Source organism: Lichenostomus cassidix, chromosome 2 (genome assembly GCF_008360975.1).
Source record: "Lichenostomus cassidix isolate B80296 chromosome 2, HeHo_3.0, whole genome shotgun sequence".
Lineage (NCBI taxonomy): Eukaryota > Metazoa > Chordata > Aves > Passeriformes > Meliphagidae > Lichenostomus > Lichenostomus cassidix.
The window spans coordinates 68,144,525-68,160,247 of record NC_139482.1 but is presented as its reverse complement, the minus strand read 5'-3'; the positions used below and the strand labels follow the sequence as shown (position 1 = coordinate 68,160,247).

Genomic DNA, 15,723 nt, shown 5'->3' with positions numbered 1-15,723 from the left:
GCTGTTTGCTGAGGCATCAGCTGCTGCTGGGTGTTTGAGAAATCACTGCAAGGGAGCCAGACCAGGGAGAGCAAACTGATGGGACAACGTCATTTTATTCTGTACATTTACATACAAAGTTCTTCTCAGTAGGTACAACAGATGTAACATCATGCAGACATTTAGCTTGTAAGACTGTTTTCAGTACTTGATTTAAGCTTGTGCTATGAGGAAGCACCACCAGACTATTCATGATCAAAACATACAGTAACACGATTCTTTGAAACTTCATCAGAAACTGAAATGGGGAGGGAGATCTCGCCCACTAGACAAAACACACCATACTCCTTTCCCGAAACATTTTACATTGAAAACATTTAAAATGAGGTTTGTAATTTCATTATTTTCTTAAAAAATAAAACAAAATTAAAAAAAGTTGCAGTGGGGGAGATCATTCCCCCACTCAATAGTGTTGTCTTATGTGCCAGCTACAGGCGCAACTTGACTTGACATTCACAGAGTTCAGTTAATGGCACTTCTGCTTCCAATTTGGTGACCAATAAAGTGTTTGGCTCCAGGAAGTGGCAACAGTTAAGCAAAATACTTCCACTAAAAAAAAAGACAATGAAAAAAGCCTGCTCAGTGAAACCCAAAGTAAATTACACAACCCTCTTTCAGAGTGGCCACAAAACACTTGCAAACAGGTGACTGTCTTTATCTGTTTGCAGTGTGTCTGGCAACAAAAGCAGTACTGAAATCTTAAAAGGGGGACAAAACCCCCAAGAACAAGCATAATGTCACTTCACATTTTTGTTTGAACTTACAAAGATGGAGAAAGCCCTTAAATGGTAAACCCAAAGAAAAATCTACTGATGGACTTAGAGGTTACTGAAGGTTCACAGAAAAAGGCCAAAACCAGACAAGACAGCTTGGACTGCTTCCCCTGTTGTGGTGGCCAGAAAGAGCCGCCTGAGAAAAGCCTTTCCTGCTGATGGCTGCAGAGGAGACATGGCCCAGGAGCCAATGGTGCAGCAGGCTGGGACCCCAGCAGAGAGCCCTGTCCTGCTGCAGGACTAGACAAGGCAGGGCAAGCATCCCCATGCTTCCTTTCTGCCCTGCTGCATCACCTGCTCCCTGACTCCTCCACACGAGATCCATTTAGTGAAAGCTTTCCAACTCTGTGAGCATGTGTGGAAGAACATAACCATCACAATAGTGTTCGTGTTTGCAGGAAAACAAGCAAAACTGGAGCTGCCAAGGCAGGAAATTAGTTTTTGCTTTATTGTCGTGACAGAGGCAGAGGGCCAGACTGACTAGAGAAGCTGGGGCTCCCTTCATTGCAGATCAGTACCAAATGCCTGCTTTCATGCAAAAACCAAAAAAGCAGCAAATCAAATCAACTTCGTAGGACTTTTTTCTTAAAAAAAATAAAACTAAAAAAAAATTGCTGCATGTTCCTGTTACCTAGTGTATATATGATCTAAATGTTGATATGTTTAAACAACTATTCTTTTCCCTGCGCCTGTCTGTCATCGGAGAGCAACCACCAGAATAGGAAACAATAAAGTGCTGTGGACAGCAGTGGTGAGCTCACCAGGACCACTGACAGTGCTGGAAGCAGCCAGGTTTATAGGCTTGTGGATGGTCTGCAAGAGCTGAACCACAATGCGAGCACACAAGACCACGAAGGAAGGAGCCGCTGACTCCGCGGCACAATGGATGGCAGGACGCTGCTTTCTGCCTCTGTGCTCGCACCTTCTCTGCTCTCAGGCCCTTTTTCTCTTCTCTTAAGCCTCGTTTTGCTTCTTCAATTTTTTGAAGAACCCATTGAACCCATTTTTTCGTCCCCGAATGTGTGTGGCTTGCAACAAGCATCTCGCTTCGAAGGCAAAAGGTATTGCACAAATTTGGCACGTGAATACTGCACGAGTGGGGAAGGGCTGGGTTCTTTCCTCGGGTGAACACAGACTGCCAAGGTCTCGGCACAGAACAAAAAGAAGCAGCCGCACTCAAGCCTGACAATAAAACTTGAGTGTAAGGAAGATCAGGCTCTTGCTGTCACAGCAAGTCTAGCGAGGGTGAAAAAAAGCCAGTAGTGTAACTTTGGGCGAAACTACCATCAACTGGTCCAGTGTTTCTTACCAGGCTCAAGAAGAACCCAAATGTCCACATCATCCTCTGTAAAAATTAGCAGCTTTATGACAACATTTTTACTCTGAACACAACCACCTCTGCTGCTTCTGCAGGTCTACCTGTCCCCTTGCATCCATCAGCGTCTGAGGCTGTGCTGCTTTGCTGCATGGCCTGCCGGGGAGCATGGGTCTGATTTATTGGGGGCTGTAAGAGGACATCGGCAGCCTAATGGAGGATGGAAATTGTTAGGTACAGTAGTTAATCGACAATATATATACAGCAAGGGAGGAAGGGGAAGGGAAGGTAGAGGAGGAAAGTGCAAATGAGCACTTCCCCTACATACGAATGCAAGATGTACATCAAACAAAGTGGCAATCATACAGACACTCAGTACAACATTGACATCCTGCTGCTCTGTTTGAACATCTGCACTACCGAGCAATCACAAATGGATGGCCTGAGTGAGAAAGGAGAAGAGGGAGGGAGAGCAGGGGGGTTAACTACAATGCAAGAAAGCTGTTTGTTTACAAATTCCTTGCATTGAACTAGATCCTCACAATAGTCTCTTGAGTAAGAACCAAAAGCCAATGGCCAAAGGAAATAGTTGGTTTGGGGGCTGGAGAAATCAAGTGGCCACTATCAAAGTGCCATCTACACAGCAGGAGGTAAACTGGATGCTCACTCTGTGTAGAATTTATGCAATTTAAGAAAACTTTTTTCCTGAACTAAAATATTACAAGAACAGTTGGGAAAGTGGGGAAATAAGGGTGAATTCATGATATATTCTTGGGTCAGAACCAGAACACATCTCTAAGAGCCCACGACAGCTCAGTAAGTCATTATTCACAGGCTATCAATTTATTCCTTTCCAACAGTCATATTAAGCAGTTTGTCCACTTAAATTGAAAACCCAAACACTGGTTCTAAAAATAGGTAAGACAATACCAGGACACTCATTTCTCAGGAGCAGACATCCCAGCTGTGCTGCCTTTTGGAAGAAAGGTACAGATCATAGCCCATGCTCCTTACTGTTTACCCTGCTGTTCTGTGCTCTTTTCCTGGAGCAGTCAGAGATCCTGGGCCTTCTGATAATTACAGCCATCCTTGGCAAAACTCATTTTTGCATCATTAGTCAAATCATTTGCATAATCTATGTTACTATTAAAGACCAGTGGCAACCACCTAAAATAGATTAATACACTCTTAAAATGCAGAAAGCTGATTCTCATTGAAAAATCAGCTTGCTTGGGTAGGATTTTCTTCAATGCATTTGGTGAAAACAAAAGAAGACTAATTTAGAAAGTAACTTTTAAGTGCACATGGGCTATAAAGACAAATATAAGCTGCCTAAAATGCAGTCAGAGTTTGAGTCACAACAGGTTTTGCTTTGCTTTTTCTTCTTTTTTTTCTTTTTTTTGTGTATACAAACACAGCAGGCAATCTGGGCGCTTGGACTTTCTAGACAGGCAGAAGAATGTTGCACAAGTCTAAGCTTCAGTCAATTCAACTTTGCAGTGGATCCCTCTTTCCTTTAAAGAAACACAAAAACAAAACAGAAAACAACACTCCCCCTCCCCCCATGGTTTCTTTCTTGGAATGGCTGCACCTCTTATAAGATGGCTTCATTTTTGTGATTTATGAAAGGAAAAGGAAATAAAGTGCTTCTTGAGAATAAATCAAAATAAATATACATATTTAATGGCAGGAACAAAAGAGTTCTGAAGGGCTATCGCCAGCCAGGTCTTTTCTCAAATGAGTCTTTTGTCTTTTCCTCCAAAACTTTTTCAAGAGTAATCTGCACAACAGTTGAAGATTCCAAAATTTGCTTTAGTAGCAGAGTTGAATTCCTCTAAGTTTGTGTCTGCTCATCACTGGTTTGTAAAATCTGTGCAAAACACCTTTGCCCAAAGTGCTACTCCTCCCGCACAACAGCATCAAATAAAATACAAAAGAAAGAGAAGAAATATAAGAAGGGGAAATAAAATAATTAAAAAAAAAAAAAGGAGAAGGGAAAAAAATCCACCCAGTTACATCGACTTCATCCCGTTGGCAGTGGTGTTCTCCGAGATGCCGTCACTCACAGCTGCTGAGTCATGGAGGCCAGAGTAATCCTTGAGTTCAGAGTTTGTCAGGAGCAGGGGCTGTTCCCCCTTCTTGTGCGGCAGCAGGGGCTGCCGAGTGTAATGTTCCCCATCCGGGATGTTCTCAGGCAGGTTCTGGTTCTTGCTCTCTGGCAGCAGCAGGATGCAGATGATGCAGATGAGTGTGCAGCAGGCGAAGATGACGTGGTGGAGGAAGTAGCCTTTCTGGTTGTGGAGCTCCATGATGGGGGCGGTCAGTCGGCCGAAGCCCGCGCTGGCCAGGACCAGCCCCAGCCCACCTCCCCTGCAAACACATGCAGAGGGGGAAAGAATTATCCTCAAGTATCATTTCACACCCATTTAACTGCCCCACATGAGAAGAAGGGAAGCTTTACCATGTGAGTATGTAGATAGCACTCTAAAGTACTCCCAGTTCCAAGTATTCCCACATTCAGTGAGGGAAAACCAGATTTTGCTTAGCATGCCAGCCTTCTCCACTTAGACAAGACACACCAAGGAGCAGTAAGTGCAGAAGTCAATTTTGGCTGCCTCTAAAGTATCTGGCACCATTCAGTAGTGGAGGCAGGAGATTAGACTTTACAAGCCACTGCCTTGATCCGTTATACCAAACACTGGAGTGCTGGAAGATTTTCTGCATAAAATCATGTTGTGGCTGGAACTTCTCAACACACTGATGATGCAATAAAGTGCATAATTTGCAGGAAAAAAATGTGTGAAACTAGATTCATCTTCCTCCAGCTAGAGGCACAGAAGCTGCTTGTGAAAGCCCAGTTCAGTGTGCTCTCCACATGCTCGGCTATGCAAGCAAAGTCTTTTGCAATTCCTTGTCTTGTTCATCAGCATCTCTGGTACTGGCACACCTCACAATTGTGGGTCTGTCTGCTGTGTGACCCCACACAGAAGTGGCACTGCAGGTGTTTATCTGGGGCAGGCCATTCCCTCCTGCTGTGGAACAACTGAGGTCTCCAGCCAGTGGAATGTCACCCTTAAATGACTCATTTTAACAAAATCTGTGTGTGGCAGCTTGTTCTTCATTTGCCAGTGACCTTGCTGCCTGCAGAGGGAGACCTCCCTGTGAGCTTAATCACTGGTACCCTGCTTCCCTACCAAGCCTGTGCAGGCAACACACTTCCTCCTACAGTTCCTCTGGGGGATGCCATCTATTCCCAAACCCTCTGGAGATCAGAGTGGCTCAGGTGCTTCAGTTCCTGGCACAATGCTGAGCTGTTACTGTCAACAAAACCTGGCCCTTACAGAAGACGACTTGCAGAAGGCAAATGGACTGCTTTATGACAAATACTTGGGAAAAAAACAGTTTCACTGACTATTAAGCATACTAGAAATCACTGTACCATAAACCTACAAATGCCAAATTCACTCAGCCAACCACCGTGTTAAAGCTAATCTTCACTCAATCCTTTCCAAAATCCACTGCTGCTTACTTGGCAGCCAATGGACTGCAAACATAGATTTCAAAAGATGCTCTTGGGACACTGATTGGATCAAAAATTCACATATGTATGTTGCAGTTCTTCAGACTCAGCAGAGCATCTTTCACAGACAACAGTGACTTCCCCAAATACTGCAAAAGCCCTTATTAAAAACTTGCCAGCTTTCCGATGGCAATTTAGAAACCCAGCTGAATGCAACTATTGTGCAACTGGCCTCCCTGCAACTTCATTAATACACTCACATGAGTAATCGACACAACCAGTCCCAAATGCATGGCCAATCTCTCTCCAAGCTGGCTCTGAATCAACAAAAGCCCAGCTCATTTACATCAGTGATTGCTATGGCTAACTTGTATCTCAACCCCCCTGAGAAGGACCTGAGGTGAGTTTTAAATGCTGCTGTAGAAGGACATCGAGCAAGCTGAAAGAAAACGGGAAAAGGCAACAACAAAGACGGCTCTGTCATTTATGGGTCAAGTGGTTTCAGATTTGCAGGGGGAGAAAAAGTTTTTCCATATGACGTCAGTAATTAGAGTAGGCATTACTTTTTCCAGTGCCATCAAAACCTGGCAGAAGGCAACTTGAAAATACATTTTGGTATGTGTCCTAAAAGGGGTTTCTTTAACTACACTGCAGATGTGAAAATGTGAAGGGAAAAAAAAAAAAGAAAAATTTGAAAATACTGTCAGGAAATTTTGTTGTTTCCATGCACATCAGGAAAACATCTACAGGGCAAGAGAGGCAGCACCCCCACAATTCACACTGTTTTTGCAGGTGACATGGGGCAGCAGGTGGAAAAGAAAAACATTCTGAGTGCTCTGGGGCATTGCTCTTCCTCAGCACGAGGTCTTCCATGGCAGGGGCCAGCACTGTATTTCAAATATTCTCCAGATGCAGAGTGGAGCCTGGAGAGGGAGTGCGAGGGCTGCTGGCACCCACAGTGAGTCCCAGCCTTCTCCCTTGCACCTCTGCCTGCCAGTGGCTGCTCTGGGGGCCTTTCCCATGGCATGGCCCCATGGATGATTGATCAGGGCCACTTCCCCAACCCCTGCTCATGCACTGACAGTGGGGAGGGATGGTTTGCATGAGGTTTATAGTCCCAACATGCCAAATCGCAAAGGGACCTTGGTTCAAAATTTTGTCCTGCTTGTTCATGGGGGAAAATTTCCTTGCTTGCTACCTCACTGTTTTTCCAGAGAGCAGCAAGACATCTGCACTGACACTCTAACGAAAGGGTCTTGTGCTTCTTAGCACTCCTCAGGAGAGCAGACCTGTCTTTGGATAGCCATGTCTGCATTGAGCAAATGGGTCAATGGCTCAGAGTAAAAGTGAAACAGAGAATGCCCACAATAAATGAGACTTTGGCAGAGCACCTGCTCCAGCCTCCTGCACAAAGCAGGGCCAACACTGAAATCAGACCAGGTTTTCCAGGCTTTGCCCAGTCAGCTCAGCCACTTCTTGAGGTCACTTCCTGAAAACCTCCAGTTTGTCCCATAAGTGACATTTTTTGCACTTAATTCCTAGGCCAGGGATTCAGTAACACACTAGGATGCCCTTGGCCTCATGGAGCAAGGCACCACCTTTGGGAAGCCAGGCCTTGTTCAGGTCCCAGTAAACAGCCCTGCATCCCACTGTGTTATGGAATACATTCAGTGCAGGTAGCTGGGTGAACAAGATGCTGTGTCAGCTGCAGATTGAGCTCTGGGGAGCAGCACCTCAAGGCAAGAGGCTGTGAACTGGTGCAGACCCTCTGCGTGAATGTGACTGCCGAGTGGCTCCTGGATGGTCAGACAGGAAAGTTTCCTCAACAACTGGAAATTTGGCTTCAGGCAGCTATTGACAGGTAAAGACCCTAAGAGAAAAAAACCAGAACCATCTTCTACTTGATAATAACTGAATATGTGGAGGATGAGGAGAGGACATGCTGTATTTCGTTCAGCCTATTCCTATTTAGTAGATGTGCCGGCTGTAGTGGTGTGAAGATTATTCCATACGGATTATCAGTGACACTTGGTGCTTTAATTCAGCATTTGGGTGGAGGTCTGTACTGAAGTCCCTGGTATAAAGAAGGGTAGCCCCTGGTGAAGCCCTCCTGCCTACTGCCAAGATGCAGTGCAGGGATCCGAAGGACCCCTCTGTGACACGTGACAGTGGGGAATATTCAGGTTGCTGGAACAAGTGGCATCTCTTGGTGATGAAGATCTGGCTAGTCCCCTCCTATGCTACTGGAACTGTTCATCTCAACACCACAGCAGCAGAGATAGATGGGTGCTGTGGGTTTGTTATCATGCCACTGCTGCCCTGGGTAATGGCAGTGCTGTTTTCCACCCTCAGAGATGGGGGATTGCAGATAAAGGATTTTATCAGGGAAGCTCCAGAGACAACCCCAGTGCTCTCTTTGGCTCACTTTTCTCTTAAGGTTCCTTGGGATCTCACCAAAAGCATGTTAGTATTGTAGAACGGTGTGTCCTGAAAGGGACCTCAAAGATCATCTAGTTCCAACCTCCAAAGGCCATCCAAGGTAGCAGTTTGGAAAGCAGGTTATGAGGAAGCAGCCAGATCCCACCAAAAGACAGGACAGAAGGCAGCTTGATACACCTCTGCCTGAGACAGATCAATGCACTGTCCTGAGCTACAGCTCCCAATTACAACCCTGAGTGGATCCTATTGTGGTGGTAGGACTGCAAAGCAGTGCAGTGTGTCATCATTTCTATAAATAAACAGGGACCCCGAGGCATATCTAGCTGTTGCCACTCGCTTGGTGTCACCCAGCAGAGTCAGGGGAAGCAGAATTTTGGCTCCCAGCCAGGATTTTGTCCCCTTCCTGTAGCAACATAAGTGATTTAAGAGAAAAAAGCTTGCTAAGTTCACATTGCACATCTGACCCTACTTGGCAGATTCTCTGCTGGCTGACATGGTCAATTCCTTATCTGTGTGCCTTTCAAACAGAGACAAGGAGAAAATTAAAGAGGCATGAAAATGCCAAACTGACTGACACACACATAAATAAATAGCTGTTAGTGTTTTGGGCTGCTGTATAATCTCACCACTCACACTGCCTTTTCCCCTGGAAATAATGTTATCTCTAAAATACATTCATAAATTTAGGTAGCCTGAAAAAAAAGGCCATGGAGCAAGGAGAATCTGGCTACTCAGACAGCAATTTTACAATAATGCTTTTGCAGTTATTGAAAAGGCATATAATTTGGAGGGGACAAAAAAACCAATCTTCTTTCCTCCACTCTTTCTCCCTTTCACACACCCATACCACCTACATTCCTGGGAAATTCAGTGGAGTCAGGGCAGACTCCTGAATTGCTGTGGCATTGCTGAAAGCATAATCCAGAACACAAAAGCACAGCCTTTGTGCTGTGAAAGATAACAGTGCATATATAAAATGGTACACACCCCTTATCATATAAAGATGTGTTATGGGAAACTCTCCAACAAAGATCATCTGTCTGATTCCTACTATTTCCCAGGATGGAAGTGCTCCTCCTTAGAAAAACTTTGAGCCTCTGCTAAGATAGATCTGTGTGTGAAGAGAAAGAAAATTCTACCTGCAATAAAAGAAAGAGCTCTCACAGGGGTGCTGCTGTAGGAGAGGCAGGCTTGCAGAACATCTCTGCAAACCAAAAGCATTTATCACCACATGTTTCAACATCTCCCTTCCACTGAAGCTCCTCTGCAGCTGTCCTGGCTAACGTGCCCTAGGGAAGCAGGGATTGCTGGTACCTATGTCCTCCTCTGCACACTCATGGAATTTCTCCTTTAATATCAAGCTGCAGACTCACTCGGTCGCTGCTTGAACAAATCCCCCAGTTAGTGAAGCAACGACAATGTTCAACCACACAAACTGGCTCAGCTGAGTATCTAAGACCCTACCACGCTGCAATTCATGTGCTGCCAGGCCTGCTGATCATCACCACGATGGGACACAAGGTGGAGCCACGGAAAACAAAGCCTCTCCATACAGACACACACATTTACTTAGGCAGACTGACTGCAGCAACCACAAAAAGCAGCCTCCAAGTTGTTGCTCCAATTACGCGGGGTTTCCCCTCCATACAATGTGTTAAGTTCCACAGCTCATTATCAACTAAATGAGGATAATTTTGTCCCCTTCTTTTGAGGGGAGCTCCAATGTCTCACCTGATTACTGTGGGTGTGATTTCAGCACAGAAGAACACGCTGAGGCTTCCAACGGCATGCGAAGAAAACATACCCACGATGGAAAATGCAACAGAGAATTTGTCTTTGACGCTGTCACTCATACCTGGCAAGACAAGTGTGTTCATAAAAAGTAAGAATGAGGTCAAACTTCCAAGGAATAAAGCAAGTAAATATGTTTATATTACTCTCTTTTCTCTCTTGATGACAATTTGAGTAAGTTTGCAATATTAATTTAAAACTGGTATTTGTAAAATTCATTCCCCAATCCATTCTCAACCTGAGATACAAACATACATGAAAAAAGCCATAATGTCATGCCAAACAATGGCAGTGATATCTGAATTTTTATGCTCAGCCACCACAGAAAAGGTGAAACCCATGAAAAAACCATAGCTTTGGGCAGTCTTTTAGGTACCAGCCTCTTCCCTCTCACGTTTGACAGACAAGTGGAGGCAGGCAGCATTCCTCAAGCTGCCAAACACCTTGTACAGAGGGGCTTGGGTACTGGAGAGGCTTCCATGACAAGAGGGGAAAGAAGTAGTAGTGCTCCCATCTTTATGCTAAGCCCCTGCATGTGATCAGTCTGCAAACTCTGTTGTAACTCCCAGCTTGACAGCCTTTGCCTAACAACTCTGGGTGAGAACAGTCACTACCAAGGACGGTGAAGGACTCCCTTAAGTCAGGGCTGTTTGCTCAATCATTTCATGGCTGGATGGCAGCAAGGTTTCCGGGAGCAAACAGTGTCTATCAGGCACTTGGAGAAACCTTGGTAAATCTAAACAAAGCTAAAGGAAATTGTCTTCTGGCCAGCATGACTGTACATCTCTCACTCAATCCCCGCTTGCCACCATCTGAGGGCAGGGGTGGGATGTCTGATCAGGGCTGTCCAAGCTCCTGTGCCCTGCCCTGGGCAGTGAGGAGGCCACATTCCTCACAGAGACTACTGCACCATACAAGGGGAGCACATCATGCCTGACAGTAGCACTGGGGACAGAACTGTAGATTGACAGCCAGTGCTCCCCCACTTTTCTACAGCCAAGTCCCAAGGCCTGCCTGAAGAAAGAACTGCTCATCTGTGTGCAGTCCCAAGCAGGCATACTCTCTGGGTTGGATCCAATGAAAATTAACGCCTGCTTTTGCTCTTGCTGAATATACCAGCTGTTAGGAGAGCAGAAGCAGAAGGTATTTAGGAGCTCTTTGGTTACATATACTAAAACATGCTACAGCATGCTCAGGGCTAAGCCCTTTCTGCAATATACCCCGAGTCTTGGGGAGACAGAAAATGATAAGCTGCCTGCCAGCTGACAAGGATGTGAGCACAGTACCTTGCAAACTCTGAGTCTCTGACCACCCTTGCATAGTGAGTGAGGCTACACTGCTGACCCCTTCAGGGAGTCATGACTACTCAGCAGAACAGAGCTTGGAAAAGCTGGGCAAGGACAGGTCCATCAAATCTGATACAGAAAGGCAAATTTCGTTCCCCTGTAGTTTGTCACTGTATTCCTCGTACAGTACTTCAGCCTGGGAAAGTATTTTTTAAGGTGTTTAAGTCCCTTTATCAAAAGCATCCTTAAGGTGTTTTTGTCCCCTTTTCTTTTCTGGGGGGAAAAATATCAGATCTGAGATTCCTGAACTGGGAATGTTGCTTCTCAGGAGGAGACTTTCTGAGAAAGCCCTACCCTGTATCTCAGACCTTGGGGGACCTCTGCACCCTCTCTTGACATGCAGAGGTGAGCCTTTGTGGAGGGGATGCTACACCAAGAGGCTGCACATAAATGAGCAGGCCTGCCTGTGAGTGGGGTTTCAAGGCACTGCATAGAAGTGGGCTTTCACCCTGCACCCTTTTGTGGCAGCAGCTCTGTGTGGGGAGCTTTGGCCCAGGCATTTTGGATCTACCTGTTCCTGGGGGAATGCTTCCCACATGATGCAGATTTGACCGTAAACCATACCTGAGTCTGGAAGTTGACTGTATTTTCCAATCACTGGATCCAAGACCACAGAAGTCAGAGAAGGATAAAAATGAGAAAAGGAGAGAAAACAAGAACATATTATTTTTACACATTTATTTATCCAAAATAAAAAAAGAAAATCCCACATGTCACCCTACCTCCCCCCGCCCCATACAATTTTTTCCCATGCCAAAACTGGCACATCTTTCCCTGGCCCCCAGATAGGACATGCTGTTTCCAGGCACATCTCAGCTGGAGGAGAGCATGCTAATGAGACAGTGATAACAAACCAGCAGTAAAGCATATTTAAGAGCCCCAGAATTACCACTGGGATTAACACAAAGGCCTCTTTGTTGTTAATGAAGGGGGAGAAGAGAAAATGCCCTCCTGCTGCAGCCCTGAGGGAATGGCCAACAGAAGCTTCGGTTAGAGAGCAAACTCTGGGCATCAGCGCTGTCACACTGGTGGGAGAACTATTCCTCTCCAAAACCATGAGCTGATGGTCCGTGTGTCACACTAGCCACCAATCCTAGCCACACAGGAGCACACGGCAGTACTGGCAGCAAGGGGAAAGGCAGCAGCACACGCTGGGCACAGCTCTGCTGCTCATTGCTCTCCAGACTTCTGTGCCTTCCCAGGTGACACTGTGGGGTTTGGAGGAAGGGTCAAACATGGTGAGCTTCAAGGTCTGCTGCAGGTTTGTGGCTGGTGGAGAATATCCCCCCTCCCTCACCATTCTCAAATTCTGACATCATTTGCTAATTACACCCAAATTATGCTAAATTAAAACATGCAGGATGCTGTGACAGATTTCATAATTGGCAGGGTCACTGCTTCTCTCCAAGCACTGTCTAGCTCTTCTGAGGAAGAGATGGGCATGGTCTAGAGTCGGGGGAGTTGAGCTGCTCTGAAGTTCGAGGCTGCCTTTCCCTCCTCTTCTCACAAAGAGAAGCATCAGCAAGTGTGATGGGGGCATTGCACTGAGAGTGCCAATGCAGCACAAAGGACCTAAAACCATCCTGATCTTAGTTTTAGCAGCTTGGCTCACAAAATTATGCAAATCTGTTATGGAAAAGGTTGTAATGAATCCTGCAGGGTGTTTCCTTTCACCTCCCTCATAATTCTTCTTTTGTTGAAAAACTGCAACCTGATTTTTGTGGCTCTGGAGCACACTAAAGGCTCTGACACGCTTTCCCTGAGCTAAGCAAGTGTTTATTACCTCAACAGCCTCAACAAACATCTCCCATCCTTAAAAAAACTCCTAAAATTGCCAAATCTAGTTTAGACAGACCCTGATGGACACCACCAGAAGAATGTGGAGTTTTGGGAGGTTGCACACATGCACAGCACAAATCTGCATGTGAATGGTCTCAGTCCATCAACAGCCTGGTGATGAGGTGGGGCCATGGGATTTCTCTCACTCTCAGCTGGGATTGCTGGTCATGGTAAATATGTGCTTAAAGGGAATGTAAACATCTGTGCCAAGCTGGGAGCAAACACACACAAAGTTGGAGTTTCCTCCATGTAATGAAAGAGGTTGTCTGTTTCTCTCCTGCACTCCCACAAATAGTGTGTTTGCTAAAGGTTAACTTAGGAAATGCCTTCGGGAAACACAGTCTGTAAATATGGACAATTCCTGTTGGCTTGGAGCAGCCTTCAGTGTGCAGGCATGTGAAAACTTTCCATCCTCAATGCAAAAAGCTCTTTCTTATTAAAGCCTTCAATTATTTCTAAACTTGGAAATTAAAACCAGCAATAACCACTGTTCTGGTGTTTGTTTCGCATCCAGTTTGTCTGAAGTATGTCTCAACCCTCTTCCCCCTTTCTTGAGGTGGGGTTTCATGGGACAGGGTTCTAATGATTGGTGACTGTGAGAGTGTCAAAGCACATTCCACCTTCCCTCTGCTTCAACACCTCTCTGATTCGTCAAGTTCAACCTCTTCAACCAACAAAATGAAGACAGGGAAATAAAATCAAGAAGGAAAGGAAATATTTCTATAGCAGTTTTAATAGCTGAAGCAGCTCAAATGGGCCAGACAAAAGTTACTGCCTGCAAAGGAAGAGGTAGGACACTGTCTCACTTGGCAGTAACAACCCATTTGAAATGCTGTGTCACTTCCCAAAATCACATGTATACATTCACATGGACTATAGATACACACTGTGTTAAAAGCAGGGTCTTTCAGCTGCAGGATTTCCATGCTACCTCTATATCACTTATTCATAGCAAGATGCTAAGAGCAGGCAGAGGACATACACCTACTGCTTTAATTTCTGCATGGTTTAGGGGCCATTTGAGAAGCAGACTTGAGTGGGAAAGTTTACCCTTCCCAATCTCTATCCATCTCTTTCCCTGAGGGCTATTTCACTAAAATAGAATTAAAAATATTTCTTGTTTCCTTGTTTGTTTTCATGGTGACAACTCCAGATACAGTACCAATGCTGAATAAACTTCACCCTGGGAATCATCCAGAATACAAAGCCTTTTGTTAATGAGCCTCAGAAACAAGTGTTTGGGGAAACCTCCAGAGAAATTCAGCTTCTTAAATTATGCAGGTGTGTGACATGACAAATCTGGGAAAGGCAAAGGAAATGCTAGTATTTCCTGGTCCCTTATTTGCATGTCAAGCTTGTGTGGTTCTGAAAAGCTCTCATCTCCAACTTACAGTTGAGAAGGCCCAGCTGCAGAAGTGATGCCAGAGCTGTAAGTATCATGAAAAGCAGGAGTCCTCCTCTCCTCCCCAGAAACCCAACCACAGGGCACATGGCCAGGCAGGATGCCAGCGCAATCCCAGCCATGGTGTAGTAGTCCGCATAGAAGTTGTGGGTAATCGCCATCTTCGCTTCATGCCCCATCATACTTTTTGCAAAACAGTGGTGTATGCCATAACCAGTCAGCCTGAGGGAAACAGGAGAGGGCAAGAGAAACTATTGCTGAGAGTCCAGAACACACACCGCAATGTAATTCAGTGTAGGGAGACATTAAGTACGGAATACAACACCCAAAGTTAAGAAACTTCCCTCTAGGTGCCACTGTAAAAGAAAAGCAGTGACAAAAGGAAGCATAAGAAAAAATCCCCATTCAATTAAACATTTGCTGGCTTTACTCATATAGCTTCTGCTCATGGTATGATCAGGGCACAGGAAACTTTAGATGAGCTCCTAGTGCATGGTAGGTTTTCCACTGTATTTGAGAAATCCCATTCCCAGAGGAGGACATCTCTCTGTTCCCAGTGCATCTGCTGACAGCCACAGAGCCATCACTACCTGTTAAAACTGAAAACCCATGAGAAAGGAGTATTTGAAGTTATATGTGCTGCATTGATTATTACAATTATGAAACAATAAGCTCTAATTAAGTCTACACATTTACACCATCCTTCATACCAACGTGTCTCTTCAAAAATTTTGAGATGCCACTGACCAACATCTTAACATTGCATTTTATTCCTCTTTTTCCTGTTCCACCCTGCCCCTCCAAATAAAAAAAAAAAAAAAAAAGAAAGAAAAAGGAAACAAAAAAAGGAAGAAAGAGGAAAGAGCAGGGGGATGGAAGTACACAAGTTAGATGAGAAGCCCAGAATCATCCCTGATGTGGTACAAAATTGCAGCAGGGGTGCATCAGGAGAGGCCAATGCTCTCAACTAAACCTATTGCAGCTCAAGCACCTCTGCCAGGAAGAGCCTCCTGTCCTTGGCACTTACACAAGACAAACCCCATGGCACAAATTAACAGTGCCTGAGAGAGTGGGAGGCACAGATCCAGGTCTCCAAAAAGAAAAAACACAATGGGCAGGTACATTACACTGATACACTTCAATCCTCCTGAAGGCCAGGAATTTGAAGCTCTGTCAGTGTAAACTGGTTATCAAAGTAAGCATAGAAACAGCTGTGGGGGTATGCAGTCCCTGAGTTCATGACAGCCCAGGGCCTGAGG

The 15,723-nt window shown here is 45.3% G+C and overlaps 1 protein-coding gene across 2 annotated transcripts in view; it reads right to left on the bottom strand.

The window, feature by feature from the left end:
• Nucleotides 1-76: 76 nt before the first annotated feature.
• The window catches only part of SLC22A23 (solute carrier family 22 member 23), a 109,606-nt gene continuing 93,959 nt past the window's right edge, over nucleotides 77-15,723 (bottom strand). For both annotated transcript variants that reach the window (XM_085051990.1, XM_085051991.1), the window contains 4 exons: nucleotides 14,454-14,686; nucleotides 11,788-11,820; nucleotides 9,818-9,941; nucleotides 77-4,497 (listed from right to left, as the gene is read on the bottom strand). In XM_085051990.1, the coding sequence (XP_084908116.1) occupies nucleotides 4,140-4,497; nucleotides 9,818-9,941; nucleotides 11,788-11,820; nucleotides 14,454-14,686 (748 nt within the window). In that variant the 3' untranslated portion in view covers nucleotides 77-4,139. The remainder of the gene's footprint in view (nucleotides 4,498-9,817; nucleotides 9,942-11,787; nucleotides 11,821-14,453; nucleotides 14,687-15,723) is intronic.